This window comes from Pholis gunnellus (assembly GCF_910591455.1).
Source record: "Pholis gunnellus genome assembly, chromosome: 19".
NCBI classification, from domain to species: Eukaryota; Metazoa; Chordata; class Actinopteri; order Perciformes; family Pholidae; genus Pholis; species Pholis gunnellus.
In genome coordinates this window covers 8,446,188-8,461,232 of record NC_136546.1, presented here as the reverse complement: position 1 = coordinate 8,461,232, position 15,045 = coordinate 8,446,188, and the positions used below count along the sequence as shown (strand labels likewise).

At 39.2% G+C, this 15,045-nt stretch overlaps 1 protein-coding gene across 1 annotated transcript; it reads left to right on the top strand.

Moving 5' to 3' along the window:
- Window positions 1-4,772: 4,772 nt before the first annotated feature.
- clu (clusterin) lies at window positions 4,773-14,772 on the top strand. The gene is made up of 10 exons (XM_079180473.1): window positions 4,773-4,795; window positions 9,043-9,207; window positions 9,643-9,791; window positions 10,112-10,276; window positions 10,809-10,979; window positions 11,495-11,696; window positions 12,074-12,214; window positions 12,835-13,061; window positions 13,592-13,767; window positions 14,118-14,772. Exons 2-10 carry the CDS (start codon window positions 9,093-9,095, stop codon window positions 14,128-14,130), a joined length of 1,359 nt encoding a protein of 452 aa, XP_079036599.1. The 5' UTR covers window positions 4,773-4,795; window positions 9,043-9,092; the 3' UTR covers window positions 14,131-14,772.
- The last annotated feature ends 273 nt before the right edge of the window (window positions 14,773-15,045 follow it).

Sequence of the window (15,045 nt, the reverse complement as noted above, 5' to 3'; positions counted from 1 at the left end):
AATCATGTTTTGTGTTTGAAGCCAGAGCAGCTCATTTAAAGCTCCCTGCATCAGTGTGTTTAATTGTTCAAATCCATGCCACTGGCTGAGGATTGGCCGCAGAGCTTCATGGTTTCAAATCACTAGATGGCCAATTAAACACTAAAGCAGCTTGGCACATGATGCCCACACACACACACACACACACACACACACACACACCCACACACACACACACACAGACACACACACACACAGACAAAGTGGAGTAAAAAAGTTTGCAAAGGGTCACGTAACAGATAATTGGTTTAGTCACACTGGATCTGCAGCTTGTAAACTGTCCACACAACGCAACACAAACTGAACAAACCTCGAGGCCAGCAAGTTTTAACTCCAGCACTGTTGGCCTGTGTAGTGTTAAGATCAAGCTTACGTAAGTTACTGGTAACTACGTAAACAAAGGAAGTAAGAGTCGATGGTTGGTTACCCTTTTCTCACTTCAGTAGTGCTGCTTTGGCCAGAGCTGCAGACTTGAAGAGATTTCAAGACTTAGACTCTGGAATCTTCTGTTCTAAAGGAGATAATAAAGGAAGCATTGAAACAGAAACTAGAAACATTATGAGCCAAGCAAGTACACAGGCAACCTCGTCACATTCCCTGACATGCTAATGTGATTAAGATGTGTAGTTAACTTATCTACTAACACCAGAACAAAGTGACAATCCCAACATAATAAAATAAAATAAGATAATCCTTCATTAGTCCCGCAGTGGGGACATTTACAGGATTACAGCAGTATAGTGGATAGTGCAAACAAGAGACATAGTAAAAAAACAATAATAAGTGTTAATAGGGAACACAAAGAGGAGGCTTTGTTACACAGTCATCTTAAAAAAGAAAAAACGTGCATGAGTTTTCCAGAACTGTTTATCAGAAACCTTCTGTAGCTACATTCTGGTGTTGGTAATTGATATCAGTAACTATACAGTATACCATAGTTTCAAAATGCTAAAAATGCCATAGCATCTTTTAGTTTTTATTGTTTTGCATGTACATTATGGGATGAGGAGCATTTCTTTTAGGAACGCTGTGAGTGTGAGTGAGTTCAGTGTGGCTGTAAATCATCGTAAAGGATAAACACTGCAAGATCCCCCAAGAGTCCCATCTCCTGCACTGCTGCCTGACAGAAAATTGCTCTTTTACAACAACAAGCATCTTGGGTTGATGAAGCTCCATCCGGAGCACGTCGTGAAGCAAACAAGTCTCCAGAAGAAGAGAAAAACAAATGACTAACACAAAGTGTTGTGTCACTCCTCACCACATGATCACTGATTTTAGTGCTGCCATTTCCATGCCATGTTTTCAATGGATAGAAACTTGGTTTAATAGACGAAAATAAAATAAAGCTGCTGTCACGTCAACAGCCGAGTCGCTGTTGAATGAGGGATGCTGTGTCATGGCTGGCTGGAATCCTCATTATCTTAACGCAGATGTTCTGGTCGGTATTGTTGATTTATTTAGACCCAACGGGATGCTGTTAACAGGCTCAACGTGACTCAGTCTGGCGAATGAACAACACTGGAATGTTGTTAACAGCCAGAAATCAGACAGCAGCAAAATATATATTTATATTATATTCATAATTGGACTTGATTCTTAAGTACTGGGAAGGAAAATGAATATATCCAACACATAGTAAACAATTGAAATACTGATTGTATACAGCGATGGGATCTCCAGGGAGAAGGATTGACTGAATAGGAATGGAGCTCCTGCCACCTAGTGTCACATTCGGCTTCTGCACTGAGGGTCAACACAGCTTGATCCCTCATAAAACACACTGTAACAGACTCAGAATATAACAATTAAAACATTATATTTCAGTGAAACTCTTTGATATTTCATGTGGACGTGCTTCAGCTGCAGGCAGCAAAGAACAAGACGGCAGACAAATTCACAGACTTGGTTCCTTTATTACATTTGTTGTGAAGATATTATCATTAACAACACTTAAAATAGAATAGTTTGGATGATCAGTTCCACTTTTATCTTGGAGAGCAAATTTGGGATGCAGTATACTGTATGTGGGGTGTATGTAAATTAATATTAAGTGTAATCTAAGTTATATCGTATTTTTTATTTTGCAAGAGCTTAACAGTTTCAAAAGTGGGGAATTTAAATGTATTTATTTATTTAGATACCAGAAGCTTACATCTGCAAAACTCTGTACAGAGACGACTGCTGCTGACTCAGAACTAAGGAATCTGTGTATAAAGTAAAGTGCAGAATTGTGTGTCTGAGAGAGAGAGAGAGAGAGAGAGAGAGAGAGAGAGAGAGAGAGAGAGAGAGATTTACTGGAACATCCATCCCCTTAGATGACACAGTCCTCACTTGTTGTTTATGAGGATTAAAGGATTACTGATTTGTTTAAACATACTTCAGTATTAATTCGTTCTTAGTTTGACAGGTGCTTGATTCAGTTCTCCTCAGTTCCTATGAATCCCTGTTGTGTGTTTGTTTGTGCATGCATGTTTTAACCCCTTTGTGCTGTTTTAAATTCCCCAAAACGTCCTCACACTAACAGAAAGTGACAACTCATGTTGGCGCAGGCTGATTTTCATTCAGAACCGTGTCATTAAAAAGACACTGAGTCTAGCTTTGTGGTGTCTTTGTTTTTTATTAGATAGATTTAATATCAGTAAGTAATTATCAGTAACCCCCACACCCTTCTCTTCATACTGTTCCGCAGTATGAAGAGAAGGGTGTGGAGGTTACTGATAATCACTTATGTTAAAATGATGATGCAATCGATGTATTCAGCTCTCATAATGCATCAAGCCATTGGGGTGATTACTGTTTTTCCATTTTCACTTTAAGATATCTTAAATGCACTCTGTCACTTAAATATTTTTAAATACTATTTTACTTAATGCATGCTGCCATTGTAGGAATTGTGTTATTATCTGTACTGTGAATTTTGCCTGTAACGTTTGATTTATAAGACAAGGTTACATATTTTGTGTGAAACTGCGCATATAATCTGGTTTGGTTTAGTACTATGCAGACAGAGACACGTGAAAGTTAAATGTTGAGTCACGGTCAGGATGAATCAACTGTTTGTCTCTCTGAGAGCTGCTGCCAATGCATTCCAAAACGTGTGGAAACGTCTTCCAGCTCATGAGCATCAAGTCAAGTGGAGTTGAACACCATAACTACAGGAAAACGCATTCAGATTTCAAAATAAATGCCAAAAAAATATATTTTTCCTTCGAGTGGAGGAAATGGAGTAACTCTTCAGGATTGGTACACATAAAAAAACAATTCATCAAAGTCAAATTGCTAGTTTTATTATTACATATATATTTAAAGACAATATATGTATTGACCTTATACATTCTCTGTCTTGAGGATAAATCTTACATGACTTTCACTGACGCTGCATTTCTTATACATATATACAAACATATATATATATGCACACAAGATATGTAATGCTAGCCTCAGTGAAAAGTCCAGAAAACCTATAAGGCCAAGACTTTGTTGTATAGGCCTAACCTTACCTATGCAGGAAGGATAATACAATATATCACATTTCCCACTGGGCACATACCTGTTCTCCTTAGTTTGCTGTTAAACTGCTGAAGTCAGTTGAAGACAAGGACAATTACTTGGCAAACAGCCAATCAAATTGCAGTGAAGCAACAGCCAATCAGGCGTTTTTCCCCACCTCTCCAGGCACTTGACATGTGAGGCAATCCCCTCTAGGGCCAAACACATGTAAAACACCGTTTAAAAGCTATCCACTGACTTTAAATAGAAGAATTATGATGAATATCAACAACAACCAAGGATTTGTTTGCATTAGTTCAGAATTATAACAATTTCTAAATTACTCAGTACCACTAAAACCACAGGTTTTGCTTTGCAGGTGAGCTGACACATCGACATATGGAGGGCGTCTCCTCTTTTATCAAATGTGATCAATTGAACAACAAGTTAAATACAAACTGTTAATGTTTTTGCAGTTCCTGCAGTTACTTTCCATGTTTTACCATGCACTTGCAGAAGGTAAACTTGTGTTATGGAAAGTGCTTTACGAGTTCTTTGTATAGTATGCAACTATTAATGATAATTGTGTAGTTATTCATGCAAAAATGGCAAACACTTTGTGGTTTCAGCTTCTCAAATGGGATGATTGACTGCTCCTCCATTTATTTATTTCAATAATTTAATTTAAGGCTCTGATTTATTGTGATGGCATTTAACACCATTTTTACAAAAATATGTATATCAATTAGTCAAAAAACAAATCAGCAGATTAAAATAATAATATACTTGCTTGCAAATAGTAAAAAATGTGCTCCACATACCTCAACCAACTAAAATGTAAATGTAAGCTCCTGCTTTTACATTGATACACAATACATTTATCTGACACACTACTTAGGCTACATAAATACTTTTCGCCTTCATAAGCAACATTTTCAGTGCAGGTACTTTGTTAGTATTTTTACCGTGTGGTATTAGTATTTCTAAAAAGATTTAAAAAAAATAAAAAGCATCTGATGTCGGTTACTTCCTCTACAACTGCATTTTCACCTGTAGTATGGCCGTTTTTGCCCAAACTTTATCCCCAAAAGAAAATGTTCATGATAGACATTTATTTTGAAGGGTTATACAGGAAATTGGCTTTTGTTTTGGTGTAGCTGCATGAGTCACATGTCTGCACCGTCCCCGTTATCCGCTGGTATAAAAACGAGCAGCAGAGAGACTGGATCAGCTTCAGACGGTTCGGAGTCTCAGGAAACAAACAGAGGTGAGTCAGAGGGCTTTTATTTTTTTGACAGTGTGCAGCTCGGTGATGCTCAGAGGAAAATGGTCTCTTTCTATTCGAGCTGTGGCAATAGTGTTATGATAAATGACAATAGAATAGAGTGCAACGCATTTTTTAGGTTCAGTTTATGAAATGTCTGAATAACTTTATTTTGAATGTATAATGTGTGTGTGTATGTGTTTATTTTTTCATTTTAAATCTGGTCTCCTCAGTTGTTTTTCTTCGTGCAGACTTCATGGCTGACAAGGTGACAGCTGTTGTTTTGTTTTGCTTACTCGTGGGTGTGACCTCCATCTTTGGATGAAAACAACTGGATTAGGATAGATGACATCATATGGTTGGTTCACTTTAATACACTTTAGTCTGGGCACAGCCAGCAGCAATACTAACTTTAAAACAGGAATATTAACTTGCTATTTGACACAGAACTGATGAGTGTTGAGTACAGTAATAGAGGATTTTAAGAAAATGCTCTCAGTTATAATAATAATAATAGTCCTCCAACTGTATGTATTGTAGAAAAGCGAGTTGCTGTATTAACAGTTCTAAAAATGGAGAATGTTGTACATTAGAACTGACCCTAATTTCTCTGCAACCACATGACAGGTAAATCCTTTGGGTGCAGAAACACCTGAAATGAGGCCAGAATGAGGTCACATGTGACCGTGTCCCATTTGTAGCAAATAGAGCCCAAATGATCCAGATTAGGTAATTGTTCCATCTTCTGACATTGGGGAAGTCGTATGTGTGTGTGTATAGCTTTGAGACAGAAACAGAAGGGGAATTAATTGATAGTGAAAACAAGCATCAGCTGCAGTTATCAGCTGATGTATAAATGTTACAGATATTTGACACATGGCAGCTGAAAAAGATCAGATATCATGAAACTTTACTGGATTCATGTGTCACAGCAGCACAGTAGGTAAACACTGAAGTTAGGAATTACTTAAAAGATAAATAGATTGAGCAAAATCCTTGTTTTTAAGCAATTAATCCACAAAACCTTTCAGTTCATATTAAAGTTGTGTTTTATATAATGTGCAGTATGTGCAATATACACACACTATACAGTAATATTACAATGCTATGAAATGTACGCTGTATAGAAAAGAAAGAGAATACCACATTGTGTATATATATATATAAAAACACAATAATACCAATTTAATATTAATATAGTATTATTATAAAGTGATATATCTATTGCTATGCAATGTAGGATAAACTAGTTTTAGATATGGACTCTGACAAAGCGTTGGATGTTTTATTGACTTCATGAAGCTGAAACCGAACTTTGGTCGTGTAACCAGGATGACATCTGCAATGTCAATTATTTCTCCTTGCTCTCCTTTTTTCCCCTTTTTTATTTGTTTAACTTTCTCTCTGTCCACCTTTCTCTGTTTGTTTAACTCTCTCTGGCTGTTTTTTTTTTATACATTGCTCATTCTTTCCTCCATCTGCACCTCAAGTCTTACTCACTCTGTTTTTGAGAGTCTCACTGGTCACAGTCTGCCCCGGTTTACAAGCCTTCCAGTAACTGGCATGCTGTAATTAAAGTGAGAGGCTTATTGTCACATCAATAGTGACCTCATTGTGTAAGCGGCTGCAGTTTGCTGCACTGTTTGTGTTTAACTCGTGAACACGTGAGCTAAAGAGGAGAAAGTGGGACAGGTTTTTTAGCTCCCAGCTGGGCATTCAGACCTTTTTTCCTGTTTTTCACTGCAGATTAAAAGCACAGAGATTCAGAGAGGTTATACCTTCAGCACATTGAATCTTCCTTATAATAGTTGCCGAGAAATTTATCTGAAAAACCCACAATTTTAAAGGATTTTTAAGGTATCCAGAGGTTTCCTAATATACCCAAAGGTGTCAGGGGCCCCCCTGGCCTTTACCTACAAAATGTTGCTCAAAGAGACATGTGCCAACCAGGTCGAGACTCAAAAAGCCCTAAAAGAAACATAAAATGACTACAAACAGATGCAAAACAGCTGCAAAGAAGCACAAAGAGAGTCAAAACGACTATAAGGAGACACAAAATGGCTGCAAAGAGACACAACATGACCACAAAGAGATGCAAAATGATTACAGAAAAGGGCAAAACAAACAAAACCAGAGAGAGATGCATAACAATTACAAAGAGACACAAAACGACCATAAAGAGACACAAACCACAGAGAAATGTGTGACGAAGATAAAGAAAACACAAAAAAAGCAGCTAAACAACTATTAAGTTGGTGTGTCTTGCTCCTATGTTGAAGAGATAGTCGGGTCTTTTGCATGTCCGTGACCAGAGGCCCATGTGTCTCATAATCCGTCCACGTGTGCAGCCATAAAAACGTGCGTTAACATATTAGAGCGTCACTTGAAAATTAGAAGAAGACGATACTGAATATACTGTATGTGATACTGTCGGACAGTGTGGAACAAGATGAAAAAAGTGGGGGAAATGAACGTCAAGAGGTCAAGTAACAAATGAACGTAAAAGTTACTAATCTTTTTTTGTGTTGAATGGACGCAGCTTCATTCCACACATGATACAAAACCAACCTGCTGTGCATGTACTTTGTTTGTGTCCATAGGAACAGGAGACGGTAGGAAACCACAAATAAGATAAAGATAAGATAAATCTGAAAAACAAAGTTATATAAGATATGTAAACAAATGCTTTTTATTCCATATGGGTCAATATCTCTCTTAGTTTGGATAGCATGATGACCTACCATAACTTAGCTCACGCTAGTCCAACGTATTATGGACAAACGTGTACTTAAAAGCTGCTATAATATATGTTAACAGTTGATTAATTGACTGTATAAAGCTGATGCTTATAGTGATGGAACCAAAGAGAATTATCACCTGACTGCAGTTCCCCTTCAGCTCTACAGTGTTTTAACATCACTCAGCTCATTATTTTTTATAGTTTTGCCGTAAGTTTATTGTTTTGGTTCAGTCTCAAAGCTCTGATAAACCCACTGAACACTATTTATCCAGCAACAAACGACAGGCATAGTTAGCGACTAGCTGGTGAACATAGTGGAGCATTTAGCAGCTAAAGAAACCGAGATTTCCCTCAGTGGTTGGCGGAGACCAAAAACCGAGCTAAAAGAAGAGTGAATATTCGACTTACATTTGCCATTTGGGCAGAAACACAACTCCAAACGAATGATAATGTTCCTCCGTGTCTGTCGGATGTGTAAAGAAGCTACTGTTTTGCTCACAAGTTCACCACCAATCTTGATACAATGACAGTGTTGCATCTAGAGCTTGGTTCTGCTGCGTCCCAAGTGGCTAAAAGAATCAGTTATGGTCACTTTGTGCGCCCCTAGAGAAAGCAAGCAAAGAAATGTTTTTTTTACTTGACCTTGACTGACCTCAACACCATCTCACTGGCCCGACAGCTCAGCGTTGTGACCGCTGAATGGGAAAACAACCCTGCAGCCAGGTTTCATAGATATTGTGGAAAACCTGTAACCAGAAGAGTTACAGGTTACAGGTATGCTGTTACAGCAGCATATTAGTGTTGTCCACAATGTACACTAATCATTACTTATTCACTTTACTCATTCTGCTTTTCGTAGCTGGCAAACGTCCTCTGGCACTTTAAAATGATGTCGTTAGATTGGTGCATTTAGATCGCTGTGCTGTGTGTTTAGAGGGAAAAAGGAGGATTGTGTTCGGCTGCAGAGGTAATCAATAGGGAGTAGACTCATGGAAAGAGATGCATACTGCCTGGGAAAAGCTGCACAGAGAGGAGAGAAGGCCAGTTTATCCGTCTGATGACTCTCTCTCTGTCTTTTGTGTGTGCATGCGTGTGTGTGTGTGTGTGTATGGGAATTTTGTAGAAATCAGGAGCTACACTGAGTCTCTGTTGAAAATACAGGCAGCTGACTGAGCACACGTCATAGAGAAAATGGGTAAACAGAGAACGGGCCAGATGTTAGCTTTATAGAAGGCATAGTTGGTCAAAGTCACAGGAAACACTGATCTGACTATGTCCTTTTTTATTGTTTCAGCGCATGAAACAGGAGAGGAGGTATTGATCAGTGCTGTTATTTTTATGTTGTGCTGAGTAGAGGGTGGAAAACTGCTGATGAACGACAGTTATTTTCTACTGCGTAGGTCACTGGTTTCTTTGCAGCTTGTGTCTCCCTCTAGAGGAGATGGAGGGGCATTACAACAACATTACTAGAGCCAGGACTTTAACCTGAACGTTCATGTTTTATTCCCAGGTTTTTTTTCTTCTCATCATTGCCTGCTGGCCCCGTGAGAGTCAGAGAGGATGTTAATGATGATGATGATGATGAAGAAGAAGGGATCCAAGTCTCTGGCTGTGGTGGCTCTTCTTCTGGCCTCAGTCAACTGTATCCTTCCTCCATCAGAAGAAGATCTTAACCGTAAGTAAACATGATATTGTGGCAGCAGCAGAAATAACAGAAACAAATAACTGAAAGGCTGCACAGCTAAAACTAAAGTTACGGTATATAAATGGCTACTATATCACAAGAGAAGGAACATTTTTTTAGAAAATAAACCAACTCAACCTTTTGAAAACTACTCAAGATTTTCTGAAATGAAAGTAAAATATTTATGTTTGTGTGAAAATGCCTACAATGAAAATAAGGGGATGTAGCTGCATCACGGGGTGCAGAAAGAAGGAAAAGGGCATTTTCTTATAAATAATATTGCATATAAATAAAGAAAAACAAAAAAGGATTTAACAAAAATATCCCACGTATATTTTATCATTGAATAATCAGTTTGGTCTTAGAGGGCAGACATTCAGGAGTCTGTGAAACCGGCAGTAAATATGTCGTGTTTGCTTTTTACAGAGATCTCACTGCAGGGAGAAAAGTATCTGGATAAACAGATTGTAACCGCTCTTAACGGAATGAAGGAGATGAAGAGCGCGATGCAGAAATCTACAGAGGACCACCAGAGGTTTTTGGACGTTCTGGAGAAAACCAAGGAGCAGAAAGAGGTAGAAACATGCCTGGTGATGCTTTTTGTGTCAGATATCAGCGCTGATGCCAGAATGAGACGGTGTTTCTTTAAACATTATAGGATTTACTCATATAAATGGATTCACAGTGCTGTAGTAAGAAGTTTCTTTCACTATATTAAAAACAATCTTCAAACAAAAATAATCTAAATATATTTCATTATATTACAATCGCTTTGTTTTAACTTACCAAATCTCAACTGACACCAGATGCTACGCTAACAACTGGCAATGAGTTCTAAGGATCCTACCAAAATAAGAGCTTACCTCTGGAATGTGTTGTTTCTGTTTCACGACAGGAAGCAATACTTACGGCTCAGGAGATGGAGGCCAAGCTGGAGCAGGCGGTTTGTAACGAGACCATGATGGCTCTGTGGGAGGAGTGTAAGCCCTGCCTGAAGAACACCTGCGTAAAATACTACTCCCGAACATGCAGCAGTGGATCTGGACTGGTGGGACGCCAGGTCAGACAATCGCATGTACTCATCCTAGATTATGCATACAGGGCTTTGATTATAATCCAGATATTAGCTGATCTATGCCTTCCTTTATAAAGGATGTAATGCAGTTTCATTGATTAATTAAATTGCTTTGAGAAAACATCAATACTGCTGGTTGTTTATAGGAAGCCCTTAAACTAAAGTGACTGTAATGCAACCTTTCTTTTTGGATCAAGTGTGCACAAACATGTTGCTTATGAGTTATATCTTTGGATTCAAATAATAATTTCAGTGACTTTTCTTGTCAAGCAATAGCAAATATTTTTGGAATGTCAGGGACATGCAAATAGTCCAATTTAATATGACTGCATGGCACAAATAGAAATACTACATAAAAGATTAATATCAGCATCAGAAACACAAAAGATGAAACACAATCACTCCTACTGCAACACTGTTTCCCATCCCCAATCTCTCGCTTCTTCAGTCTCCTGATAAAAAATTAAGATATTTAAGATTTTGGATTCAAAATCAAAAGTTCTCCTTTTATTTGCAGCTGGAGGAGGTGCTAAACAGGACGTCTCCCTTCTCCATCTGGATCAAAGGGGAGAACATAGACGTCCTGGAGCAGGAGGGGCAGCGTCAGAGCAAAGAGCTCAAGAACCTGGAAGAGAAATACACAGAGATGGCCGATGGTGTGGACAGCATATTTTCAGACAGTATGAAGGTACAGTTTACTTGTTAGACCAATGGATGTAAACACTGGACACAGATATGTAGGATTTAGCGTAATCTATTTCCTTTAGTGTATAATTACCTGAAACTAAGATTCAGAGAAAGTCCTCTTCACTGAACACAGTCCTCCATCACGCTTGGTAAAGGAGGGGCGAGCGGAGGGATATTCAGTTGGTTGCAATCTGCAACCTCACAACTAGATGCCACTAAATCCTCCACGCTGGCCCTTTAAATGGAGACAACCAGCACATAATAAACGATGGCAGCAGTAAAAGAAATTCGGACAGCCACCATTCAAGCAGCAACAAGATTTAAAAGAATTAGACCAAAGCAACTTTGTGGTTTGTAGTAAAGGGAATTTTGTGTTTACAGCTCGTTCTGCTGCCTCCTGATTATGGATCTTGAACCATGCATCAACAAAAGTGATATGGATACAACAGCACACTAACTGCAGAGCAAAGAGAGTTAACAGGCTTCTGTGTTGTTGTTGTTGTTGTTGTGTCTCAGGTGGCTGATCATGTGCACTACAACCCGCCAGTCTTCTTTTTTCCCAAATTCCTGGGACCGAGCAGAAGCATTCGCTCCCTCTTCCAAGATCCGTTCCACGGCTTCCAGGATTTGTTCTCCCCCATGATGGGCATGGGCAGGAACTTCTTCAGCTCTATGGGCTCCATGATGGACATGGACTCAGACACAGCTCCTAATGAAGGTGCATGTTCTGACATGTTCTGATGCCCCGTTTACTTATTCAGAAAGCTTTCGTGGGATTTGAAGGTGGTTTTAATTGTCTTTTGACACTCTGTGATACAACTGCACATTTTAGTCTAAAAGATATTTTATAGGTAAACATTACAATTGTGTCTTGTACAGGAAGTTGAAAAATGATTTCAAACACTGCTATAAAGATCATAGTTGTTGGTTTACTCAATGGTAAAAACAGAAGTACCTGAAGGAAAAGGGTTTGCAACATTGTCACTCAGGCTGGGCTCCTCCTTTGTCCCTGCAGGGTATTTCAGTTAGTTAGTTAGTCAATCCATAAATTGAAAATGAAATTGAAAAAACAAACAAACGTGTGTTTGGTCGCAGGCGGCAGCGTGAACGAGGACGTGGTCGTCACCAAACCTTTTGGCAACGGCAGGATGACCTGCAGAGAGATTCGCCGCAACTCAGCCGGCTGCCTCAAGTTCCGCGACGAGTGTCAGAAATGCAAAGAGATCCAGCATATTGGTAACACAACACTCTGATGAAGTCTTTTATTCTTTCTTCTATGTTCTATGATCAATATTAGTCCAACACATTAACATTGAAAAAAGATGTGTAACATATGGGGGCTGCCAAACAAGACAAATAACACACAATACTGAGGACAAATATGTTGAATTAGAATGAAATATGAATAACATCCTCGATGAATGAATGAGTAGTGTAAAATGTATTTATTTTAATAATAACCTTCCAAGTGGGGGCAGTGAGGTCCAGCTGCGTCTCCTCCTTCACAAAACCGGATGTGTGGAGACCTGAATAATGATGCAGAGATGCTTTTATTAGAGCAACACAATTAGGATTTATGATAATTTTTGGAAACAGGAAGGGCTTCAAAGGATTTTTTTTTAAATGTTTAAACATCAACAACCTTTTTGGCCACTGTTGTTTAGATATTTAAATACACCACAGTGAAAGTCTTTGGTCAGACGTGATTTAATCTGGGATCAAAATGCCAAACAATGTGAAAAAAATTACGCTATGAAACAAATGTGTCCTCTTCTAATTAATATAATCCCAGTGTCGTAAGTAAAGTGATTTTTCTTACTTTACTCGAGCTCATAATGATGACGTTTCATTCCCAGACTGCTCCGGGACGAAACCTCTGGAGGGCCCTCTGAAGGAGGACCTGGAGGAGGCGTTGGCCATGGCCGAGCGCTTCACTCAGCAGTACAACGGCCTCCTGAAGACGCTCAAGGAGCAGATGCGCAACACCTCCTCAATCATGGATCAACTCAACAGGGAGTTCGGCTGGGTGTCGTCTCTGGCGAACAAAACCAACGCCACGGACGACGCCTTCCGTGTTCAGATGGTACGGAGGCCTGGGAGGCATTTTGTAGCCAAAATCGATGTCATTATCACATGTGACTTCTCTTTTACTTCATGTTAGTCGTCTAGTCACTAATGGAGCTTTCCTAAATCAGAAAAGAACACTAATTCCTAACAATTTACATCTTTTTATGAATTATTTGGTTATTTTGATTGTTTGAAAGTGTGTCATTTTGTGACACGCCTGTTGTTTTTTGTCAGCAATACCTTTAATGCATGACAATTGTTTCTTTTGGGAGACAATAAATCCTCACACTTACATACTTTTAGCATGACGACCGCCTTGCAAGTTGGATTTAATACAATTAATAATGTACTTATTTATTGCTGTCTGCGTTACAACAACAATGCAACTTTAAAAAGTACCAAAGGAACAAAGTTGCAGCAGTAAAAGCCACCATATCAGCATACGAACAGTTTGCAGTACATCAGTATTGGAAATGCACGTCTGTTGAGGCTGTTAAGACGTGCAGTGACACTAACAGATGAATTGAAACCGTCCCTGTACTGCAGGTTAACGGCACAGACACTGATGAGAAAAATCAGCCCGGAGAAACAAATGTGTACGTGCAGCTCTTCGACTCTCCACCCGTGAAATTCAGCGTGCCGAGAGACATCCCCTGGACCGACCCCAAGTTCTCTGAGGTGTTGGCCCAGGAGGCTCTGGACCGCTACAAGGAAATCAGCGTGTGAGTGTCGAGGAACAGCGAACCAGTGTTTATTTTCCAAAAGCTCAAACTATTTCTCAAAGCATTCGTAGGTTTTCTTGTTACTTATCTTTAACTTCTTTTTCTCCGTATTGAACTGCCTCAAGTTCACCTACGATTGAGCTTCAGAGCTGCTAGAATGTCTCATTTTCTAGATAACAGTAACGGCAGTGGACCATAGTAACAAAGTAGAGCTGCTGTCATGTAGTTCTTCAGTAACGCAACCTACAAATCCTACTCGAAGTCCTCTGTGACTTCAGTTTGTCTGAAAATCAACTTTCTAAGGGCGATAGGATATAAAGTAATCACGGATGATCTCTTTCTCTTTCCAGTGTGGTCAAATAAAGTCCCAACCCGTGCCGTCTGCTGACAAGTGAATGTTCTGGACTCATCAAAACACACTGGAGGCCCCGACGATAAACACACCTGAAGACAACCCACTGGATCTGTTGTAAATCCTCTTCAAGTCCTGCTTTTGCAAACAACTCAGTTTAACCTCAAAGATTTGTATTGCTGCATTAGAGCTCTTTGTCCTGCTGCAAGAGAAGATATTCAGTAGATGTAGATAGCAGGCCTACTCATGTCTATAGTACCTTCAACATGAAGGCCTTAAAACATATGTGAGCTTCAATGATTTCTGCTTGTGTTTCTGTTAAATGCGAAACTTGTGTAATTGAGTCTGAGATGTTTTTTCCTCTGCGTTCAGCCTTTCTAAAGCATAAAGATTAAAGTGATATTTCCTCTGCCAAGGTTAAAAAGAGCAAGATAATTGAATCTGTTTCAGTGACTATAAAGACCTGATCTACCCTTCTATAGATCTGTATGTAGCTCTTATCTGAGTTGGTGGAAGTGGTTGGTTTCCTGGAGTTAAATTCATTGATTGGAGAGATTTAAGTTGGGGAACATTATGTTTAGGATTGCTTTGAGCCCCTCTGTGCAACAGCCTATAATGAAGGAATAGAGATCTAATAAAACCTGCTCAACCTATTCAGCTTCTTTGTGTTTCTATTTAAAGCTGTTTTTTCACAATGTTGATTCATGCATTTAGGGACCAAAATATGTTAATATAGAGAGTGGTGGCCAGGGACTTCAAAGTTCTTATGACTTAGGAAAACTGTCAAGATTAAGGGAGCCCAGGAGGTCTCTTAATGCTAAATGCAAAAATAAGAGCATGTCTATTGCCTCTGGGCTCTCATAGCAAACAGTGCTGACAGAGCCAACAGTGTTAACCTGAGGGGGAACTGGACGGCGGGCGCTACG